We start from the raw sequence: 24,683 nt of genomic DNA on the forward strand, positions 1-24,683 counted from the left end.
TCAAGCCATCTCAGCCACTCCGCCTCCGCGTTTGAAACTGAACAGATCCGTCCCTCTGTAGCTGCCACGCAGGATCTTGCCGCTCACGATCAGATAGAACGCGTTGCGGAACGAGCGATTGAACGCCGCGAAGAGGATGGGGTTCATGGTGGAGTTGATGTAGGTGAACCAGTTGGCCACGTCCCACACCAGTGGGTCGGACGCGTAGCCGAGCAGTGGCTCGGAGGCGGCGACGACAAAGAAGGGGACCCAGAAGATTACGAACGCGCCCATGATGATGCCCAGCGTCTTGGTGGCGCTGTGCTCTCTCTTCATGGCGCTCCACCGGCTGCGCACCGCCGCGTCGGCCGATCGCGTCTGGAGCATCGCGATGCTGATCTTTCTCGCCTGGGCCCGAGCCATCACGTACACCTTGGCGTACGCAGCTAGCATGAGCAGCATCGGGGTGACATAGGCGCACAGCGTGTTGGTCAGCGCGAACTGGACGTTCATGAAGACGGGGCAGTTGTGCGGACAGGTGCTGCTGGCCACTATGTCCTCGATGCCTGCGATGTTCCACTCGAGCATGTATGAGAGGCCGTAGATTATAAAGCTGGTCCAGCAAAACACAAGCATCCTGCCCACCAGTTTCTTGGTCACTCGCTGCTCGTAGCGAAGGGGGTCGCTGATGGCCACGTAGCGGTCGATGGAGATGCACGCCAGATGGAGAATGGACGAGGTGGTAAGAGTGTAGTCGAACCACGTGTGCATCTTGCAGAAGGTTTTTCCATAGAACCAGCACGTGTAGGCGGTGCGCGTCACCGCGTAGGGCATCACCATGACGCCCACCAACAAGTCGGCGGTGGCCAGGGATATGGCGAAGGCGTTGGTGCGCGTCTGAAGCTGTCGGAAGTAGAGGATCGAGGTGATGGTGAGGATGTTCCCCAGGGCCGTGGTGGCGATGACGAGGGAAAAGCCCCCGATGAGGATGTCTCTCTCGCCGTCGCCCAAATCCGGGGGACTGCAGTTGAAGTTGAAAAATGTCACGACGCACACCGGGGCCACCGATGTGTTGGTCGCGTTGTGAGTTTTCATCGTTTGTTGTTTGTTATCTTTTTTTTCGGAAATGCGCGATGCGAACACGAGATGGAGAGTGAGCCGCTAACTCGTTCCCGCGGTGCTCATCATCTGTTGAGAAAGCACGGAGGGGGGGGGGGGGGATCGAGCGATATACAGCAGGTGAATCGCCAGCCGTGTGAATACAACAGCAGCACGGCTTAATTTCTCACTCGATATTTGTTCTCGGTGGCTCGGAGCAGAAGATTAACGGCGTAAGGCTCTACCTCTAGACGAGTTCAAGGTTCAAGTACGCCCATCCACGATCATCCCATATTATTCTTGCTCCGCTCTACATATATAGTGTTCAAATAATGCGTTGGATAGGTTTAGCAGAGAGTCAGGTGAGATGTATGTGGTTTGCCAAAGTAATTACCGGATCGGGGCTCCCTACTGTTCTAGTTGAAGTATGGACTGTGTATCAGCATCATATCGTCTATGTGTGTATTCTATGTTGCATGCTATTATGGTGGAAGATCATGGGTAATAAACAGGTGATACAGGATGATAATTGGTTTTTTACCCTTCTATCTGGCAACAAAACTGACACCTTTTTACAAGGAGTCATGTTTGCATAGACCGCATTACCTGCAGTCATAATACAAACAAAAGACATAACTCTGATAATGTGCACTGTCCTTGAAGTTGATTGGTCCACACCCGAGACAGCTTTCCTTAGAGCCTAGTCTCACATGGGTTGGACCAGATGATGCCAGATAGAAGGGTAAAAAAACAATTATCATATTTTTACTGGCAAATGAGGTTCCCATAGAGGTGATACAGGATTTTAAAAAAAATCTGTGTTAAAACTCATTTGTTTAGAAATGCTTCCTTGTGTTTAGTTTGTGGTCCTTCCCCCACACCTCCGATTAACGTGGTTGTCTACGTACGGTGCCAAATAAGTATAACATACAGACATCAGGATTTACGTGTATAGGAAGCTTACCTGATGCCACAGCTATTTAAAGTGCACTTACAATACCTCTCACATTAACCATTCTGATGCCCGGCTGAATGATATCAGCTGTCCCTGTGCGGTACGAGCTGTACAAAGTACGGGAATGCAAATTTAAGCTCTGGACATGTCAGCAGGGGGCATGTTTGATACGTGGGTTTTGTTCCAATAGATTTGCGAGTAAATTAATACTACCTTATATACATGCTGTGAAATGTCGACTTCGAATGTATAATTGTATTATTGTATTGAACAGACGGTAAGTCATTAAGTTTGAATATGTAAGGAATGAATGGGTTAGAATCCACCGGCCGCCCTGGAAAAGTCCGTGGTTGTGTGTCAAACTTCAACATGCTTCACTCAACAGTGGACGATAAGGAACCCGTGACCACGTTTGCAGGAATAGACCATTGTGTGCCGGCGTGACGGTGCAGATTTGCCAAATTAAAAAAAGAAGATTATACTGTGAAGTACTTAAATTACTCAACTCTGGTCTGAATGGCATGTTTTGTTCCCTACTGCGCGAAACCTTGCAGGACCCTCCTGACAATTAGTTATGAGACTCAATGAGGCTTTCCGGACTTGGCTTTCCGAGCGTGACAGTACGAAAATAATATATATATATAGTTCATTACGTAACTATTGGTAGGGCAATCACCAATTATTTCAGAAAGAGTCAGATCTTCCAAGCTGCACTTATATGCTCCTACGTGTTTTGCTGCACGCCTTAATCAATGTGATCTAACCAGCGTGGTGAAGTATGATCAAGATAGCCGGTATTGTGCAGGAACAATCTTGTCCGGGTGATAAAGGACTGTACATGTGCACTTGCACGGTAATCGTCGTTGCAACGGTTTACACGTGCGTGACCGTTAGCTCACCTTTACCCGAGACGGAGACTCGTTCGAATGACCCTCGACCCAGGTCTCCCCCTTGTGCGACGGTCTCAAGGTGTCGATACAATCTCGCCTGGTTAAACAAAGTCCGATTACTTTGTCTCTTCGACTCAGTGTGCACTCCTCTCCCCGCCTCGTGGTGCTGCCGCGATGTGGACCAACCAGGTGCCCGGTCTGTGTGATCCATGCCTTTATATTCGCGCGCGCGTGGCATCCCCCGAGCATTCGCGTACCTGGGTGCCCAAGCGCTCCACTCCTCGACCAGCCAATCACCCACACACGCACCCACCGTTCTCACCCATAGCCCTCACATCATACCCCACCGACATCCCTCCCTTTCTCCCTCCCTCCCTCTTCACCCATAGCTCTCACATCGACTCCACCAACCTCCCTCTTTACCACCCACACCCACCCTCATTCTTACCCATAGCCCACCCACCCACCCACCGACCCACTCACTTATTTAACCCAACCGTGCCTTTAAACCACCCAGCTACCCCTCTCACCACACTATTCCCGGCTCTAATCTATCTCTAACACACCTCTATTCATTAAACTGTTTAATCCCCCACTCACTCACCGACTCACATATTCACTCACTCACCCTGCTGCTTGCTGACTCAATATATAAAAAAACCTCATTCACTCATTCAATCACTCCCTCATATATTCAATCACCTATGCACCCACCTACTAGCACATTCATTATTTCATTAATCCATCCATGAATCTATCAGTGCCTCCCTATCCACCACTACATTCAGACTTACATGATCACCCATCCACTTACCCCACCGACCCCACCACATACTCATTCACTCATTCACGAGTACAAAACACAAAAACCCCACCGTATAGCCTTAACAGGCTGCTGGGCCAAGTGCTATTTGTGAGCAATTATGAAGGCTGACACGGCACACGAGGGAGTGAGTGGTAAACACTACGCCCGACCACCTTTGTCTCTTCAGCGGCGATATGTATACACCGCACTAGTCACTCGTTTGAGGCTGAGTGGACCTAGGGGAGGCCCAGAATTGGTTCAGATAATCGTCACTGGTGTTGGCCGTGAGTGTGAATCGGGTCGCCGAATCCGTAGCGCAGCACGCTAACCGCTACACTACGACTCTGCACATTCACGAGTACACCCACTCACTCACCCATTCACTTATTTAATCACTCACTCACTTATTCAATCATCCACCCACACACCCACGAGCGTGTTCAATCACTCACTCCTTCACTCATCCACCCTCTCACCTACCCACACACTAACTTATGCAATCACCCACTCACTCGCTCATCCATCCACACATTCACCAACCCACCTTACCGCCACCAATCACTCATCCGCTCATTAGTCTACCTGGCGGCCCCTACCTCCCTCAACGACCCCTAACCTCTCCGACTAATGCACTGCATCCCCACGGTATCACTCCTCCCCCCGTTAGCTCAAGGAGCTAAGCGGATTATAAGATAGGGCGCACGTCTCAGAACAAATTCGTTCGAGTAGCAGAGGGATTTGTCCCGCAAGGAATTAATTACGAATTTTTGTTTCACGATTGATGCCCGACTCGCCCGCGCCTGCTAAATTTACCGTAGGTGGTGCGGAACCCGTGAACCATGAGATGTTGCACCTATTTCATTATATACGTAAACAATATGTTTCGGGCAATGGAAAAAGGCGCAACCCTGCAAATGCTCGATGGCCATAGGGCTCTCCTCTCGAGGGAGCTCTGTAGAGCCTCTCCAGAGGGAGGGGCGGGGGGGAATGTTTGGCCTACTCTTCCACACTGGCCAGACATCTTTTAAGAGGAGTACCAACGCTTCTTTACCCCACCACACGCGCTCTGCTGGGTGGACGGAGGTTTACTCAGGTCTGCTGCAGTGCTATAACGGTGAACACATCGTACTTATAATTCCTACAGGTCACCAGTTCAATTCAATCTCCCGGCGCTGCAGTTGGGGGCCGTCCATAAATGACACCACGCACCTTGTGGGGGGGGGGGGGGGGGGTCAGACATGTGTGACGATGTGTGACGATATGTGACGAGGGGGAGGGTTTGAGAAATGTCACATCAAAATGCGCAACTTTAAATAAATGTTAAATAGACTTGTTAATAAATGTTTTCTCCTACAACATCAGAGTACAGCGCCACAATACAATGACAATAGTTTAAAGCGATTTGAAGCATGTTTTTTTGGGGGGGGGGGGGCAGAGCTTTGTGACGTCATATTTGAGGGGGGGGGGTCTGACTTTTTGTGACTCCGTGTGACGACGGGGGGGGGGGGGGGGGGGGTCAAAAATCGTCCAAAATCGCGTGACGTCATTTACGGACGGACCCTTGATACAATGCGGCAAATGTTATTAAATTCTTACCTCTCTCTTTCTCTGCTGTTCATCCAGTAGTATGCGAATCTGAATTGGGTGTACGTGACAGCGAGTGCATCTGCAGGTCGCGTGTGGTGGGGTAAAGTGTGGGTACTCCGGCCTCTTGAAACACGTCTGGCCAGTGTGCAGGAAGAGAAAGCCGAATACCCTCGTTTGGTCATCGCAGTTGAACGGCTGAACAAGCTCGAAAATCTATTTATAGTCGTCAGTATTCCACAAATCGGTTTATTATCGCTGCAGAAGCACAGACAAAGGCACGTTTTTCGCATCTACTCGAGTTTGTTCTGATGTATTCGCTCGATTCGCATCTGGGTACATCACGGCATGACTTGCAAAAGCCTATAGCATCCATCGCAAACACAATGATGATAATAATAATTAAATAAAGAATAACAGTCTACCTCCAAGCTTGCAAGACAGTCACTATGATAGCAGCAGCAGCATCACAACTCATCATTACCTAACCCTACTATAACTATTTCACTTTTTTTTATTGTACCAGGTAAAGCCCACTGAGCTATTATCTCTTTGTAAGGAGCGACCTGACCGCAAATGATCGCTCAACGAAGTAGCGTATCATGTGTAAATATATGGGAGCAGCCAAATTATTCAAACGCATGTTTATTCTAAGTGTGTCGGGAAAAACCGGAGAACCTGGAGAAAACATGCAAACTCCAAATATACAGGCGTCAGGGTCGGGATCGAATCTACGATCTCCTGTATACTAAGCGAGGGAGGTAACATCGCCACCGTGGCTATGTTAGGAATGTTACACACGATAAAAAGATTTTCTCAGGTGCAAATTAAACTATTTCAAAACAGTATTTAAATAATAGGGTGGGCAAAAAGTCAGGACACGTAGAGTTATATAATTTATTTTAACACTGGCGTTACAAATGCATTATTTAGGTTAATATTTTAGCTTTTTATCATTGTTAATATCTATTTTTTTTCATCTTTTCAGATGGACATTTCATAATGGAACGAACATTGACGAAAGACTAACGAGTTAAATTCGTTTATTTTTTTTATGTATGTTAAAGAAGACAGTCCAAGTTCCAAATGCATTCAAAAAGAGAATTCATGCATGCATTAATGTCAGTGGAAGTCAGTTTCAACTTTTGTTAAAATAAATTAAATAACCCTATCATGTAATTTTTGGGAATAACTCAAATAACCCTGTTTCATGACTTCTAATCCACCCTATATATGCTGCATTTGTTCGGTTATTTGTGACCGCGCATCATCATCATCATTTATATTATTATTCTAATTATTATTCTAATTACACTGAAAAACGCGATAAGAGCAACTCGTGGATCAGAGGGCACGCACAAGGCACAGGGAGACATCATGTCGACTCCATTAGAGTCAAGCTGGCTCGGACAGGACTTGTAACTGCAAGGGAATGACCGCCAGTAGTCGAGACTAACCACGGAGGGACACATGTAGGTGTTAGATGGATTGCTGCAGTGAGAGATGGGATGGGTTGGTGGGGGGGTGAGGTAGGCCTTCATCCAGCAGCGGATAGAGAACAGCTGCTGCTGTTGCTATTGCTGCTGCTGATGATTATAATTATTTTTCTAACCTCCTAAAGTTGAATAGATCCGTCCCTCTGTAGCTGCCACGCAGGATCTTGCCGCTCATGATCAGATAGAATGCACTTCGGAACGAGTTGTTGAAGGACGCAAAGAGAATGGGGTTCATCGTGGAGTTGAAGTAGGTAAACCAGTTGGCCACGTCCCACACCGTCGAGTCCATCCTGTAGCCGATCACCGGCTCCATGGCCACCACCACGATGAAGGGCAGCCACACGATAAACAGCACCACCATGATCATGCCCAGGGTCTTGGTGGCGTTGTGATCCCTCTTCATGGCGTTCCACTTGCTCTGCATGGTTAAGTCGCTTGCGTTGCTCGCCCGGACCTGGTCTCCCAGCGAGCTGATCCTCTTCGCCTGATTCCGAGCCATCACATAAATCCTGGAGTATGCGGCCATGATGAACAGCATCGGCAGCACGTAGGCGCCCATGGAGTTGGCGAGTCCGAACGGGACGTTCATGAACACATAGCAGTTGTCCGGGCAGCTCTTGGCAGCGACGACGCTCTCGATGCCATTGATGTTGAGCTTCAGCATGTATGAGACACCGTATGGGATGATGTTGCTCCAGCAGATGGTGAGCATCACCGCCAGTATCCTGTAGGTCACGCGTTGATCATAGCGCAGCGGGTCGCTGATGGCCACATAGCGATCAATGGAGATGCACGCCAGGTTGAAGATGGAGCACGTGGTGAAGGTATAGTCAAGCCACGTGTGGATGCGGCACATGAGCTGGCCATAGAACCAGCAGCTGTAGGCTGTGCGCATCACGGAGAAGGGCATGATGAGGAAGCCCACCAGGAAGTCGGCGAGGGCCAGCGAAAGGGCGAGCACGTTGGTGCGAGTCTGCAGCTGCCTGAAGTAGAGGATGGAGACGATGGTGAGGATGTTGCCCACCACCGTGATGGTGATGATGATGGTAAAGACGCAAATCAGGGCCACGCGTTGCGGCTGGGTCAGCTCCGACAGGGTGCAGTTGAGGTTGTAGAAGGAAACGTTGCACGTAACCACTTTTTGAACCGTTTCTTGCAACATGGCGGGGGTGCCCGCCGGGTGACGTAGTTGGCAGAGCGTTGTGACGTCACGACTCGATCATCTCACTGTCAAGGACGAACATCTGCAAGGCACAACGACGAGGCGGGTGACAGTGCTGGCGCATTTGCAGAGGTTCACGTTTCGAGGCCGCGGTCGCCCTGGTTAATACTTCAGGTAGTGTTGACCGTAATAAATTTAATTAACTATGTGTAGCCTGCTGTAAAGAGGCCACGAGTGACATGGTCCAAATGTTGGCAAATTTGAAAAAGAAACATTTGCTGGAAAATAATTCAAGCTTAGCAGGACCATCCTGGAAAAGAGTAATGAGATTCAGTCTGGCTCTCCTGGGTAAATAATTATTATAATAATCTTAATACAGAAATGGATTATCGTTGTTATTTTTAAACATCGAGAGCTATTGAAACTCACTTTGAGACAGACTGAAGGGCAGACAGACACTTGCAGAGGGGAGGAATGGAGAGAAGCACAAATGAGAGTTAGACAAAATGCAATCCCTCGCAGACGGACAGAGAGAGGAAATGTAAGATTTTGGTCATGGGATTTGTCTAAGCACCGTATTAGAAAGTTTTCAAATGTGGGTCTTTCCCATGGTCATTGCGTAGGACTTAAATTGGGAGTAAGAGGAACACATGGGACGTTATAGAGAAACACATGGGAGTTATGGAGGAAAACATGGAAGTTATGGAGGAATCCATGTGAGTTATAGAGGGACATATGGGAGTTACTGAGGAACACATGAGAGTTATAGAGGAAAACACTGGAGTTGTAGAGGAAAATATGGGAATTATAGAGGAACACACGTGAGTTATGGAGGAACACATGGATGTTATTGTGGAACACATGGGCGTTATAGAGGAACACATGGGCGTTATGGAAGAACACATGGGCGTTATAGAGGAACACATGGGCGTTATAGAGGAACACATGGGCGTTAAGGAGGAACACACTTGAGTAATGGAGGAACACATGGACGTTATGGAGGAATACATGGGAGTAATGGAGGAACACATGTGCGTCATGGAAGAACACATTGGCATTATGGAGGGATATATGGGAATTATGGAGAAGCACATGGGAGTTATGGAGGAACACATGGGAGTTATAGAGGAACAGATGGGAGTTGTGGAGGTACACATGGGCATTATAGAGGAACACATGGGAATTACAGATGGAAACATGGGAGTTATGGAGGAACACATGGGCGTAATAGAGCAACACATGGGCGTTATAGAGGAACAGATGGGAGTAACGGAGGAACACGTGGAAGTAATGGTGGAACACATGGGTGTTATGGAGGAACACATGGGAGTAACGGAGGAACACGTGGGAGCTCTGGAGGAACACATGGTGGTTATGGAGGAACACATGGGAGTAATGGAGGAACACATTTGCATTATGGAGGAACAACATGGGCGTTATAGAGGAACACATGGGAGTTATAGAGGAACATATGAAAGTTATAGAGTAGCACATGGGAGTTATGGTGGAATACATGGGATTTACGGATGAACACATGAGCATTATAGAGGAACACATGGGAATTGTATATGAACATATGGGAGTTATGGAGGAACACATGTGCGTTATGGAGGAACACATTGGAGTTATGGAGGAACACATGTGCGTTATGGAGGAATACATTGGAGTTATGGAGGAACACATTGGAGTTATGGAGGAACACATGTGAGTTATGGAGGAACACATGTGCGTTATGGAGGAATACATAGGAGTTATAGAATAACACATGGAAGTGACGAAGTCAACTAATCTGCCGAAGCTAGGTGATTTGGGGAGGTCTTCATCCAGCTGTGGATAAATCGTCGCTGATTACGATGACAATGAGGCATAGACCTTACAAAATTATGCCAAGATTTATAGCTCCTCCAAAACATGGTTAAGCTTTAACATCTCTAAAGATTGTCTATATGTATCAGATAATGTGTCCCCCTATCGTTTTATTCTGTAATATAAATATTTATCAAGTCAAACTCTTCGCGCCTCTGTAGAGCGAGTGCTGGAAATTCAACAGTCCCATGGTCGGGGCCATTCTGTTCACAGGACAAACATTGTTGACATCCCGCAAAATGGTACCTATTTTACGTGTCCAGGACGGATGATGCACCGAGTCGTACGGCGGTCGTGGGAGTGGTATGGACAGCACCACGCCTGTCCGCCTTTGTGTTCCCAGTGATGTTCACATACCGTGCCAAGTACTCCTAGGAGAGGCGCGACTGATGTTATCCGTGACTGACAATCGCAGATAACTCTTCTGCATCTCCCTCCCGATGTTCATATACACGCATACATTCGTGCAAATACACAAACAAAGACAAATATCCCCCACATAGCCTCAACAGACTGTCGGGAAAAGTGCTGTTAGCGAGCACTTATGAAGGCCGGCATGGCACACGAGGGGGGGGGGTGACCAGGACTACGCCCGGCCGCCTTTGTCTTACTAGTGTCAATGTTTAAACACCTCATAATGTAATCATTTGAGGCTCAGTCGACATAGGGGAATCTCAGGACCGGTTTTTATAATCCGCACTGGTGTTAACCGTGAACGGGAATCGATTTCCTGAAGCCAGTTTGTGCAGCGCAGCGCGCTAAACAAAATGTATCTTCTATCTATATAAATAAATACCTTAATTTGTATATGTCTCAAAAAACCTCTCTAGGGTACTTCCCGACAGGGTAAAGCTGACATTTGCGACATAGGTAACTTTTAGGACACAGACAACAGGAGGGAAAATCCATCTTCTAGTTCTATTAGCGGGCACCGATGAAGGACAGAACGGCACATAAGGGGTTGGGAGGCCAACACCACGCCCGGCCGCCTTTATTTGAGACTGAGTCGACGAAGGGGAGGCCCAGGCACACGCACACACAAATTCTTACGCACACAGATATAAATACGTCGACACGCAGGCACATATTGATATACCCACATACTTAATAAGTTAATGTGAAGTACATTTTTAGACTTTGATTGATTTGCAATTGCGATACTGAGACCCCAGCCAACCATGCTGTCGACTCCGTGCAACTTTATTAAAGTGCAGGCTCAAGAACCATCATCTTATCCTCTGCCTATGACTGACTGCCCCTTTCTTCGATAATCTAACGCAGAGAGGCACAGACTCACACAGAGGGCCATAGATTCACACAGAGACCCATAGATCCACACAGAGACCCATAGATACACAAACAGACCCATATATTCACGCAGATAACTATGCCTCTACGACCTCTGCAGGCGCGTGAGCATTTAGGACCTCATATATAAATCCGCATTGTGATCGCATTGTTTTGAGGTTGACGAATGTCCTGCATCCTCACGCAAGATACGTGTACGCATTGAGTGGAGGCGGAGTGATGAAATCAGCTCGTGTGTAGAGGAGCTAACGTGGATTGCTCCATCACCAGACAGTGAGAGACGGCGGCGGCTTGCGGAAGCTTTCATCCAGCAGTGGATCTTGTTCTTTTACTTTCCAAAAGGCAGAGAGAGACACAGGTCGTTAGAGTGAGAGAGATAACCAAGCAGGGAGACACAAATACAAAGATCCCCCGTATAGCTTATGATCAGACTGTTGGGGACAAGTGCTATTTAGCGAGCACATGTAAAGGTCGGTACGGCACGCGAGGGGGTGGGTGGCCAGAACCACGCTCGGCCGCATTTGTCTCCCGAGTGGCGATGTTTACAACATCGCACGAGAGTAATCATTTGAAACTGAGTCGACAGAGGGGAGATAGACACATCAACTGTAAGTCCACATCGAGAGGCAGATAATACATAGAAACGTAGCCTCGCCGAGCGGAGTACATAGATCAGGGGTCGGCAACCTGTCAAAGAAGAAGAGCCATTGGTTTTATTTTTTATTTTACACGCTTTTATTTAACTCACTTTGTTGTCGTATCCTCAAAGAATATTGAAACTAAATTTTACCCACTTCCCAATGTGCTATCGACTACAAACTTGGTATACTTATGTCATACTGATGACAAGACTATATTCTATCATAAAATAAATAAATATAGATTTTAAAACATCCTTTAACACGCTTTTGATAAACTCACTCTGTCTGTTGTCGTATCCTCAACTCTGTCTGCTGTCGTATCCTCATATTTTGTAACTAAAATTTAACCCACTTCCCAATGTCGTATCGACTGCAAACTTTGTATATGTATGTCATACTGATGACAGTATGACATACATTCTATAAAAAAATCTATATATTTTTTTAAACATAATTTTTTATATATTATGTTTCGGCTTGAGTCTAATTGTCCACGCTCAACTGACGTTGGCTCTAAATCACAACGGCCCCTGACGTTATGGCAAGCTTTGCGGCGACTTCCTGGAGTCGCAGAGTTCTGGCATTACGAGTACGGTACATTTCATTAAAGCGTGTTTAAAAAAAAAAGTATTTTAAATATTACTTTTTTTTTGTCTTTGACCAAGATAGTTCGAGAGCCCAATCACACGCAGAGCTAACTGGTACACAAACACAGCAGGTATGATACAGCAGATGACAACAACACACACTCTGACTTAAATAAATGAAATAGGTGATGGACTAAAATTGTGCCTCTTTAGTTTTCCCTCCCCCTGAGTTATTCTTTGACAATCAAGTCTCACTGGTGGAGATGTTGTCACCAAGACCATCCATAGTGACCCATTCTGGCATATTTAATCGATACAAATTTTTTACTTTACGTTTTCAGATTTTTTTTTTAACAGCTGCCTGTAAGGGGGCAGCCAAAGCGACGCGTACGGCTCCGGAGCCGCAGGTTGGCGACCCCTGAGTCAGAGAGATACCTCCACGGTGGCTGTGTAACGCTTACCGCACTGGAATTGAACCCAGAAGTCGCCTGTTCGATCGGTTCGATCTCCCGGTGCGGCCGTTGAAACAATGGTGCACGTTTCTTTAATTCCCACTGCCCCCCCCCCGTTGTTGTATCACCATAGGAAGTCGATCGGCATGCAAAATGTTGTACTGAGACTCGAAGTCTCGTTCTCAGCGGTCTCACACGGATATTTTGAACCCCTGATTGACCCACCCGGACCCAGTAATTGAACCTAGGTCCTCAGCGGTGCCGGCTCACTTGCTCTGACACTGCCATTATAATCCCCTGGTTGACGCACCCGGACCCAGGAATTGAACCTAGGTCCCGGGTGGTGCTGGGTCAGTCGCTAACACACGGACTTTATAGCCCCTCATCTATCCGGCCACCTCTAACATATAAGCTCACCTTGACGCAGAGCACTGTCGATTCTTGCGTCTTCTGGCCGTCGTTAGTATTACTACCCTGTGTATCTCACCTGGTACCGAGCGACCAGGTGCGTTACCTCTCCGCTATGTGTGTTTATATATCCGCACCTTGGCTCCCTGGAGTATGAGCTTATTTGAGCACTTACCCACCCACCCATCCTTCTCATCCACTCGTCTCTCCCGTCCAGACACCAACCTCACCCACCCCTATCAAACACCCCTGCCTCCCACCCACTCATCGACACCACCATTAGTGGATCTGTGTGTCACCCCCCCTCCCATCCACCTACCCTGTCAACCAGCTCACCAGCCCAGTCTCCCCCGTCTCCTCCGTCTCCTCCCCTATCACCATCACACAGTATCCACCTATTCCACCAATTACCTCCCACACACAATCATACTTCTACTCATGTATCTTTGCCACCGTGACAACCTCCACCACGACCACCGCCCCATACAAATTACAAAGACCCCCCATATAGCCTCAACAGACTGTGGGGACAAGTGCTGTCAGCGAGCACCTATGAAGGCCGGCACGGCACACGAGGGGTGGGTGGACAACACCACGCCCGGCCGTATTTGTCTCCCCAGCGGCGATGCTGACACACGGCACCAGGTACTCATTTGAGGCTGTGTCGACCTAGAGGAGGCCCAGGACCGGTTCAGAGCATCCTCACAGGTGTTAGCCCTGAGCGGGAATCGAACTCTGGTCACCGGCTCCGTAGTGCAGCCTGCTAACCACTACACTACCAATCCCTCCATACACCCACCCACGCACCACCGACACTCCACCATTCCCGCTTTTCACTCACCCAGCAGGCTAATGCTTCATGCTGGTGGTGTTAAACTTAACAGTTCACAAGTCTCCGAACGAGGGAAGCGAGGGAATGGGACCCAAGGGATTTCGAGAGAGAGATAATTGCTGTTAAGGGAGGCAAGAGGGTTGGAGGCGGGGGGTGGGGTGCGGGGGGTGGGGTGCGGGGGGTGAGCCTCGTGTGTTCGTGGTGCCGGTCCTTCTGTTGCTCTTCTGTATTAAGCGAGGGACGTGAGCAGCGCAAAGGACAGCAGGATGTATTTGAATATAATGTATTATATAGACATATTCATAATGATGATTTTTTAATGTGTATCTCAATATAGTTGCATACGTATTATATAGCATATATTATATATATGATTATCTGTTAAACAAATATAATGGAAATATATGTATTGACGACTATATTTACCCAAGAATGTCAGTGTGTAACGTGCGTGACGTCACTCTACGTCTACCAGCCCCCCTCATTAATAATCATGAGCAGGTGACGTCACTCTACTTGGACTCCGCTCCTCATTAATAATCATGAGCAGGTGACGTCACTCGACATGGGGGTAGGGGGGGCGCCTCCTCCCCCCTCCTCAGCGTCAACTTAAAACCCTCCCTACAAAGGCAGAACCCTCATGTCACGTCATCTCCGTAACGCTATTGAGACATCAAAGTAAAAAGGACGTCATGATGAAAAGAGATTATAACCTTTAAATGAAAGAAGTCTGTGTCACCGCGGCCTTACAAATTGCACACGAATGGATGCTTTTCGCTTCGCTTGCAAGTTTCTAATTTAAGGGCCGTCCATAAATGACGTCACGCGATTTGTCTGATTTTTGACCGCCCCTCCCCCCCTCGTCACGCGGCGTCACAAAAAGTCAGACCCCCCTCAAATATGACGTCACAAAGCTCTGCCCCCCCCCCCCCACCCCAAAAAAAACATTTCCATTTTGAAAATAAAACATGCTTCAAATCACTTTAAATGATTGTCATTGTAGTGCGTATTTAATATGGCGCTGCACTCTGATGTTGTTGGAGAGAACATGTATTAAAAAGGAGGTGTTGAAAATCTGAAATTTTGCATAACATACACATGAAAATATTGCACGTATAACTAAAACTGCAGATGTTCAGAATATTATAATGAAATTATCTTATAATTATTAATATTAAAAGTAATTATAACTATAAAAATGTATTTGAAAATTTGTAATAGAACGAAGCTAATGGAGAGTACAATGATAGCAATCACATATTCATTCCACAGAATGAAAAGCCCTGCTAGAATCATTAGAATCAAAATGTTTAATAACAATCATTCAAAAAATTACAAAATGTATGCTTCTCCATTCTCCCATGGAGAATCAAAATGCTCCTTCATGGAATAAATAAAAGGTAACCTTAGTAAATTTAAATAATCAAATAGTTAATAATGAAAATGTATCAAAATTCATGTTGTTATAACAATTCTATTTAATTAATACTTATTTAAAGTTGCGCATTTTGATGTGACGTCACATTTCTCAAACCCCCCCTCCCCCCCTCGTCACACATCGTCACAAATCTCTGACCCCCCTCCACCCCCTAGGTGCGTGACGTCATTTATGGGCGGCCCCTTACTGCAAGTACATATATACAGTAAGGGAAAAAAGTATTTGATCCCCTGCTGATTTTGTATGTTTGCCCACTGACAATTAAATGATCAGTCTATAATTTTAATGGTAGGTTTATTTGAACAGTGAGAGACAGAATAACAACAACAAAAATCCAGAAAAACGCATGTCAAAAATGTTATAAATGTATGCAAACATGACTCTTTGTAAAAAGGTGTCAGTTTTGTTGCCATATAAAAGGGTAAAAAAACAATTATCATATTTTTTCTGGCAAATGAGGTTCCCATAGCTTACATTTGATGTTGATCAAATCTGCAGGGATGTATGTCCTTGTGACATTGGTACTTCAGTACTTTGTATTTATTCACCCATTTATTTTAATCCCTTATCTTTTTTCTCTACCTTGCTCTGATGCCGTTGTTCGTTGATGTCGCTCGTTGACCCGCCCATCCCTGCTGGACATGTCTCAAAAAGAGCTTCATAACTTATCGGATTCCTCCTCCAATGTAAATAAAAATTCTCATTCTGATTCATGCGTCTCAGTGCTTGCTTTATTTCATCTCCTGGTTAAAGATAAATAATACAAACAAGTGCAGGATGTAAGACTAATCCTGGCGGTATATATATATTTATATATTCCACGCACAATCCCATGGCTTAATGTGACTCTCACAGGAAATCCACTGCACTATTTGCGTGACCCATTCTCAAGAGACGTTCTTAGGCTACTCGTAGGGAGGCCCTGCTTTACCGTATTCTCCCTATTATAAGGCGCTGGTAGGTTCCCCCCCTCCCCCAACTGTTACACTATTGTAAAGCAAACATTGTGGTTGCGTAGTAGCCATGCGTATTGGTGCGCATGTAAACATATTTCTAGAACTGTATTTGATGGCGGGGCACACGTTTCGGGTGCGGTTTACTTCCCCCAGCGTCTTATAATGCGGAGAATACGGTGGATGCTAGGCAATGTGGCGGAGTAACCATTCGCAACCCTCACCCACCCCATTCGGGATTCGATAATAAACGAAAACTACAATCTATTTTTTTGTGTTTTACCAGGTAAGGCCCACTGAGCTGTATAGCTCTTTTTCAGAAGCGACCTGGCTATCACAATAGTTCAACCAAGTGGCTTATCATGTGTAAATGTATTGGAAAATATTCGAAACGCATGTTTCTAAATGTGGAAGGAAAAACCGGAGGACCCTGAAATAAATCCACGCGACCACGGGGAGAGAGACATGCAAACTCCAAATATAGAGCAGGCGACATGTCGCGATCGAACCAGATAACGCCAAAAGGGGAAAACCCCTATTAGTATATTTTGGTATTGGCAAAAAAGGCCTCTTGATGTAGATGCTTACCCCGAGCTCTCATTACTCTTATAGTGCGTTGTCTTTGAACTGTGCGCCTTTTGGCATCATCTGGTCGAACACCGCATGAGACTAGGCTCTAAGAAAAGCTGTCTCTGGTGTGGACCAATGAGTTTCAAAGACAATCCGTAAATTATAAGAGTATTGTTTTTTGTTTGCATTTTGACTGCAAGTATTGTGGTTAATGTAAATATGATTCCTTGCAAAAGGTGTCAGTTTTGTTGCCAGAAAAAATGGGAAAAACCCTATTAGTAGATTACCAACTAATTCTTATCGTCTAATTTCAGAATAGATCTTAATTGATGGGTATATACTGGGTATAACTTTCGGATAATAAGACGCTCTAGAAAGTAACACGCATTAGAAAGCTGTGCCCGGTATCTGTATAATTATACTGTACATATCTGGTCACACACACGCCACATTCACACATAAACACAGACCGGATTTTAAGATATAACCCCAAATAGTTGCTTTAAATTACAGTTGGGTAAAAAAAAAGTGCGTCTTATAATCTGGAGAATACGATAAATGAATGCTTGTACCTCCTCCTGGGCTTGTGAATAGATTAGTCGTCGATAATTATTGGTTCCTTTGCGCATAAGTATCGATTGTTTAAGATCATCACGATGATCAGCTGATTTGACATTTAGGATAATGTGGTGATTGAGACAGAACAAAGAGAGACAAACTATACATCGATGCCTGCATCGATGCCGTGCGTAGGAATTGTGATGAATAATCGAATAGCGGTGTTCCCTTAATAAAAAAAAATGAAAATCTATAACAGACGATGTTTCGGACAATGGCCCTTGATAACACGTTCATATATGTGTTATGCTATGAAGTAGGACCATTGCACGAAACGTCGCCTACTATATATAAAATAGTGTATTTTCAGGCCACACGCGGTGTTGATGTTATTGACACCTAGCGTAGTGCGTTGTTGTTATTGGTTATGCACCATTGCCAACGCAGCACTCACCCTTTAAATCAGGGGTGTCGAACTCAATTTCATCTTTGGCCGCATCGTCATTATGGGTGCCCTTAAAGGGCCGGTTGTATCTGTAAGACTATATAAATGTATGTACTCTTTATCATATTAAATAATTGACTCTGCATTCGATTATTACTGGTTATAGTAATAACTAACTCTGAAAGAATAAGTCTAGGAAAAATAATGACAAGCAGATATTTTTTTTCATTTCAGTTTTCAGTTTCATTTATTAGGTATAACCCTGTGAGCATCACAGTGTTATACCTTGCCAATGCATTCCCAGACTTATCAATCTGACCCTCAGACTTGCCAATGCATTTCCAGACTTATCAATCTGACCCTCAGACTTGCCAATGCATTCCCAGACTTATCAATCTGACCCTCAGACTTGCCAATGCATTTCCAGACTTATCAATCTGACCCTCAGACTTGCCAATGCATTCCCAGACTTATCAATCTGACCCTTAGACTTGCCAATGCATTCCCAGACTTGCCAATCTGACCCTCAGACTTGCCAATCTGACCCTCAGACTTGCCAATGCATCCCAGGACTGCCAAGGCTAACAGCACATTTTTAAAATGACTGTTTTTATTTATTTATTTAATATGCAGCAGCACTTACTTTTTCTATGCTTTATTTGTATTTCATCCACCGTCTCCCGATGTCTTCTCCTAGTCAGGGCAAGATAGGGCTCCTCTTCGACTCTATATTTCATGCAGCCATGCTCCCCGCGTCACCGCGCATGTCACGTGACCTCAGCGCCGGGAGGTCATGTCACGTGACGTGACCAGAGGTGTAACTAGACACCACTGGGTCTCCCTAAACTACCAGGCAACCACGTGAAACCACCACATGCCATTCATGCACAGCACCAGTAGCAACCATGGTAGTTACGCCATTGTATGTGTGTATTAGTGAGCGTGTATTAGTGGGTGTGTTAGTGCATGTTATGTGATTGTTCACAAGTATTATGTGAGTGTGTGTTAGTGTGAGTTTGTGTGTTAATGATTGATATACACAGTCACTCAGAGATATACACAATATTGACAGACAATGCAGCTCCTTAAACATACTAGTTTTTTTGGTAGCAGATGAATTCAAACGTTTTCTGTTTGAATATGGTGAAGGCACGACCCACACAAATCAGGAAAAGTTTCATCTGTGTCCCGCGACGGTTTCTCTGCGAGGGCCACATACAATGGCCTGAAGGGCCGGATTCGGCCCGCGGGCCTTGCGTTTGACACATGTGCCTTAAATCATTTGTTTAATTCCAAAAGCTTCTTTGCGCAGAGATAATTTATTCCCTGATTACGTACATTAATCGCCACCAGAGGGCGCTCTAGGACCATCTCGCGAAAGAAAACCGCCGCACCCCATTGTCGTCAAAAGGGCCACAAAATCAGGGGAATCCTTTCTGGCTCTCAACTTGATTTGGCTGGACCAGGTGTGAGGGCTAACGACACCAGGATGAGTCGTATTTACATGAGTGGTATCAGTCTATTGCCAGTAAGCAGTGATTATTTATTCGACTACTGCTGTTTGCGTGAGATCCCATTTGAGTCATTTTTCTGTGCAATTTTCGCAAATGTTTGACCATGACATCGGCACATGATGGCCCTTCTCTTGCAAATGTCGCCACGGGATCTTCAGCGTCCACTGGGAGTAGAGAAGTCGGTGCATAGTATTATAGTGGTTAATACACAACGCAGTATTCATTGGGACGGCCGCTTGGATTCGAACCGAGCATCTGTGGAAACAAGCGGCGAACGCTCCACCGTTCGACAAGGTCACCGCCAAAATCCAATGTTGGATGAAAACCTCCCCATGCCGTGTATTATATAGGGGTTCTTTGACATACTTGGACCGTGCAAGAACCGGCTCAAATATCACTGTGAAAATTGGTAATTATACTGTGCTGATGAGTCCCAATTCCTGACGAAACCAGTTTATCACTGCATCGCTCCTGCTGCCGTCAGTTAGTCGGTGTCACATTCTGCTCAAATTTATTTTGATGGTGACCTAAAACAAAAGGGACCGCACTGCAGTTCTTCAGGAACCGCTGATAGTGTTTGCATAATATATTCGTGTACACATCTCCAGCCTGCGCTATCATTCTGTTGTGATGCGGTTGTATCACCCTTTGCAGATGTGTTGAATGTAAGCTAACGGAATAGGTTACGCTACAAAACTCACTGCTAACGCACCAAACAAAACACACAGCCACCCTAACACACAAGCACTAGACTCACCGAATCGATTAATCCGCGATGAAAAAGAACATCAAGTACAGCCCTTACCAAAACACGTATCGTGCAACGTCACAGATCCGACTCGCTGCGGAATGATGTATTGGCGGATGTGTGATCCGGTCGGATATGTGAACAACTGCGTTAAACCAAGTCCTTGCTTGTCGACAACTCAGATTCAGAATATGTATTTACACTGGAGGAATCCGATGAGCTGCAAAGCTCTTTTTCGCAGATGTACAGTAGGGGCGGAAAAAATGTTACAACAAACTATAAAAAAAAACACGATAGGAGTGCAAAGTATAGGAAAGGTAAAACAATTACTTAAAATACATGCAAATAAAACTATACACTTTTTTTTCTTACCAGCTGAAGTCCCTTGAGCTATTAGCTTGTTTTCAGAAGCGACCTGGCCACAAATAACAGCTCAACGAATTGGCTTTTTAAAGGGGGAATTTCTAGCAGAAAAATGCTCTAAATAATCTAATAACTAATCAAGTGCCCGTACACGCGAGCAGATCTCTTCGCTCCATCTCCGCTGATCTTGACGTCCCCACCTTTAGCTGCCGCTCTGCGGTTAGTGTCGACTCACCGGAATTCGGCATCACCACCACCACCCCTTCTGGCCACGACAACTCCTGTTCAAGCACCATTTCGTAAAATCCTGCACGGCCCACCTTCTGCACCACCCGACCGACCCGACTTGACTCATTTCACAGGGTCATTGAAGCTGAACAGATCCGTCCCTCTGTAGCTGCCACGCAGGATATTGCCGCTCACGATCAGATAGAACGCGTTGCGGAACGAGCGATTGAACGCCGCGAAGAGGATGGGGTTCATGGTGGAGTTGATGTAGGTGAACCAGTTGGCCACTTCCCACACCAAGGGGTCGGACGCGTAGCCGAGCAGTGGCTCGGAGGCGGCGACGACAAAGAAGGGGACCCAGAAGATTACGAACGCGCCCATGATGATGCCCAGCGTCTTGGTGGCGCTGTGCTCTCTCTTCATGGCGCTCCACCGGCTGCGCACCGCCGCGTCGGCCGCTCGCGTCTGGAGCATCGCGATGCTGATTTTTCTTGCCTGGGCCCGAGCCATCGCGTACACCTTGGCGTACGCAGCTAGCATGAGCAGCATCGGGGTGACGTAGGCGCACAGCGTGTTGGTCAGCGCGAACTGCACGTTCATGAAGACGGGGCAGTTGTCGGGGCACGTGGTCCGTTGCACGGAGTCCTCGATGCCCGTGATGTTCCACTCGAGGAGGTAGGTGAGGCCGTACGCCACGACTCCGCTCCAGCACAGCACGAGCATCGCGGCGAGGGTGGCGCCGGTGACTCGCCGCGCGTAGCGCAGGGGGTCGCAGATGGCCACGTAGCGCTCGAAGGATATGCACATGAGGTTGAGGATCGACGAGGTGCAGAGCGTGTAGTCGAACCATGTGTGCACCTTGCAGAACGTCCTGCCATAGAACCAGCAGCCGTAGGCGGTGCGGGTGGACGCGAAGGGCATCACGAGCAGGCCCACGAGGAGGTCGGCCAGGGCCAGCGAGAGAGCGAGCACGTTGGTGCGCGTCTGCAGCTGCCTGAAGTAGAGGATGGAGGAGATGGTGAGCATGTTGCCGGTGATGGTCATGGCCACGGCTATGGTGAAGGTGCCCATGAGCAAGGCGCGCTCCACGTGGGTCATTGGCGACGGGGTGCAGTTGAAGGTCGCGAAGGTCACGACGCACAACACGGACGGGAAGCTCTCGTTATGCAGAGACATGGTTCCGTGTGTACACGACGATCGCCCGGACTCTGTCGCCGCGCTTGTCGCTGGCTCCACTTCCTTGTCTCCCCACACCCCGGCGAAAGGTTTCTTCAGGGGTAATGTTTGATGGAAGGATCGTTGGAAGGTTCGGTAGAGGGTCCAGTGAGTTTGCAGGGGTTGGATATTTGACTTTACACGCCCTGCGGATGATTATCTGCCGCACAGAAACAGAAACGCATTTTTTTAAAGGCACCACCGAGTAGATCTTAACGGCTGTGCCGTATGGCTCTCTCTGGTGTGTTTTTCGGGTTGTTGTCGCGTGCCCGTTCGCGTTATGCCCGACATTTCGCAGCGCGTGCCGGTAGCTTTTTTTTCCAGATACTGAACTGAAACCTCGGACATCCGAGCCATAACAGCTCGCGGTAACAACACCAACAACTCACGGGAGAGAGCTGTAACGGCACAACCACTGAATGTCAACATTTAGCTGCTGCGCCGCAGCGATATGGTATGGTGAAGGATAAGCAGCAGACTGTGTGGTGAGGATGGGGAAGAGTGGCAGTGTGTGTGGTGAGTTTTATCAAGGTGTGTGGTGAGGAGTGTAAGAGGGTGTTGATGAGAGCTGGTAGGGTTGTGTAATTGGTCTCCTCTTCCACGCTGATCAGATGTCTGGTCGTACCCACACTTTACCACACTATACACGACCTATGCCGATTGGCTGGAGGGGCAGAGGTTCAAGAAACTTGCCCGCTATTTCAACTGGCGGCCCCTGGATTGCAGGTCCAGAACGCTGACATCGTTTCTAAGTTCAAGAGGTCAACATGTCATTATGTCTGTATGTGAGACAAACCGGTAACCGGGGTTTAAGCAGGATTTTAGTTGTCATTAAGTTATTGGTAATGCCAGAAAAAAATTAACACAACTCGATTTGAAAAAGCGCAGCAGTCAATCGCTTGGCTATCGAGTGCGCAGGCGGTGCAACTGCGCGGGGAACCACGCAATGTCACTGCTGTCGACGTGACGAGCCAGACTTCAGAGAGCACATTACAACGGCCGCTTGTGTCAGGCTTGGTGCACTTTGAGGTCACGTGAAGTGTCGAAGGCTCGTTGCTGACAAGAAGGTCACGGGACAGACCCAGGTCCTACGGGTTGTATATATGTATTTATGTATGTTGAACTTATTTTGCACCGTACATAACCAACCATGCTAATCGGAGGTACGAGTTGACTGCTGTGCCAGGCTAGGTGCAGGAATTCACGAAATAGATCCAGGTGCTGTGGGTTGACTGCTGTGCCAGGCTAGGTGCAGGAATTCACGAAATAGATCCAGGTGCTGTGGGTTGACTGCTGTGCCAGGCTAGGTGCAGGAAGTCACGGAATAGAGCCAGGTGCTGTGGGTTGACCGACTAAAATGACTGGAAAATTGGCCGTAGATGCACAGGCATCGGAATCAAAAGGGAGCTAGAGAGAGAAGATGAGAGAGAGAGGGAAGAGATGTGGACGGGACTGGACCGTGGAGGGAGCGAATCGTTTGCATTGGTTTATCTCTGAACGTAACCGAACTTGCTGTTTCACGTCTAGGATCGTCGAACGTATAGGTGCGATTGATGCTCATCACCCTGAAGTCCGTGGTGGAAATTGCACATTCCTATTCCGAGGGACCGGGCATCCAAATGAAAAAAAAACATTGTCGACTCATAATGGTAATAGCTATTAAAGGTTAAATTAAAGAAATAATGGTAATAATTCTAAGTAATTTGTCAATCCACTGCTGAGTGAATGTCCCGTGTTGGTCATGGTGTTTGTAGTGATACACATATAGACTCCGCCTGTATTTCCGTCAAGTGTCAGCTATCTACAACATTGTACATCAATTAGTCACGATATTATGATGAATATAATTATTAACCACGATTTATCATGTATCTGTGTGCACACGTGAGTGCATGGGTGTACATGTGGGGAGCGGTAGCGGTTTGCGCGCTGCGCTACGAACCTGGTCATGGCGAGTTCGAATTCTGCTCACGGCCAACACCAGCAACGGTTATCTGAACCGGTCCTAGGCCTTTCCTAGGTCGACTCGGCCTCAAATTAGTGCCTAATACAATGTGTAAAACATCGCCACTGCGGAGACAAAGGCGGTCGGGCGTGGTGCTGGCCACCCACCTGCTCGTGTACCGTGCCGGCTGTCATCGGTGCCACTCGCGAAGAACATTTGTCCTAACAGTCTGGTAAAACCTATACGGGGGGGAGGGGGGACTTTGTCTTTATGTTTGATGCGTGTGCATACTTACCCAGCCACCTACCGTGAGCGCACGGCCAGTCGCCGCAACTTCACCGCTCGCTTCACTCAGGACCACGCGCCAACATCTTCCCTATTTTTATTGAGAAGTTCACTTCGGCGAAGGATCAATAAGACCACAGCTTAGACACACACCCACAAAGATCACATATATACACAGACACACGCTTACACACGCAGACACAGGGTGTGTTGCAATGTGTGTGTATGCGCGCACGCGCCTGTGTGTGTGTGTACTCTCTCGAGCATATTAGCAAGATGATGTTCTCTGTGGATTCACATAATTTAAAATATAGCCATTGTTCGCACCTCGTTTACACATAAAGACCTCACGGCCGAG

General features: G+C 47.0%; 3 protein-coding genes across 3 annotated transcripts; all 3 read right to left on the minus strand.

Annotated features, from left to right (window-relative positions):
• LOC133344090 (trace amine-associated receptor 7b-like) lies at positions 1-1,074 on the minus strand. Its single transcript, XM_061554047.1, has one exon. It carries the CDS (start codon positions 1,072-1,074, stop codon positions 1-3), a length of 1,074 nt encoding a protein of 357 aa, XP_061410031.1.
• Positions 1,075-6,651: 5,577 nt separating this feature from the next.
• LOC133344097 (trace amine-associated receptor 7b-like) lies at positions 6,652-7,969 on the minus strand. Its single transcript, XM_061554060.1, has one exon. It carries the CDS (start codon positions 7,967-7,969, stop codon positions 6,911-6,913), a length of 1,059 nt encoding a protein of 352 aa, XP_061410044.1. The 3' UTR covers positions 6,652-6,910.
• Positions 7,970-21,003: 13,034 nt separating this feature from the next.
• On the minus strand, positions 21,004-22,056 carry LOC133344101 (trace amine-associated receptor 7b-like). Its single transcript, XM_061554075.1, has one exon. It carries the CDS (start codon positions 22,054-22,056, stop codon positions 21,004-21,006), a length of 1,053 nt encoding a protein of 350 aa, XP_061410059.1.
• Between the last annotated feature and the right edge of the window lie 2,627 nt (positions 22,057-24,683).

The sequence above is a fragment of the Lethenteron reissneri genome, chromosome 2 (assembly GCF_015708825.2).
Source record: "Lethenteron reissneri isolate LAM-NWPU_2019-01 chromosome 2, ASM1570882v1, whole genome shotgun sequence".
NCBI classification, from domain to species: domain Eukaryota; kingdom Metazoa; phylum Chordata; class Hyperoartia; order Petromyzontiformes; family Petromyzontidae; genus Lethenteron; species Lethenteron reissneri.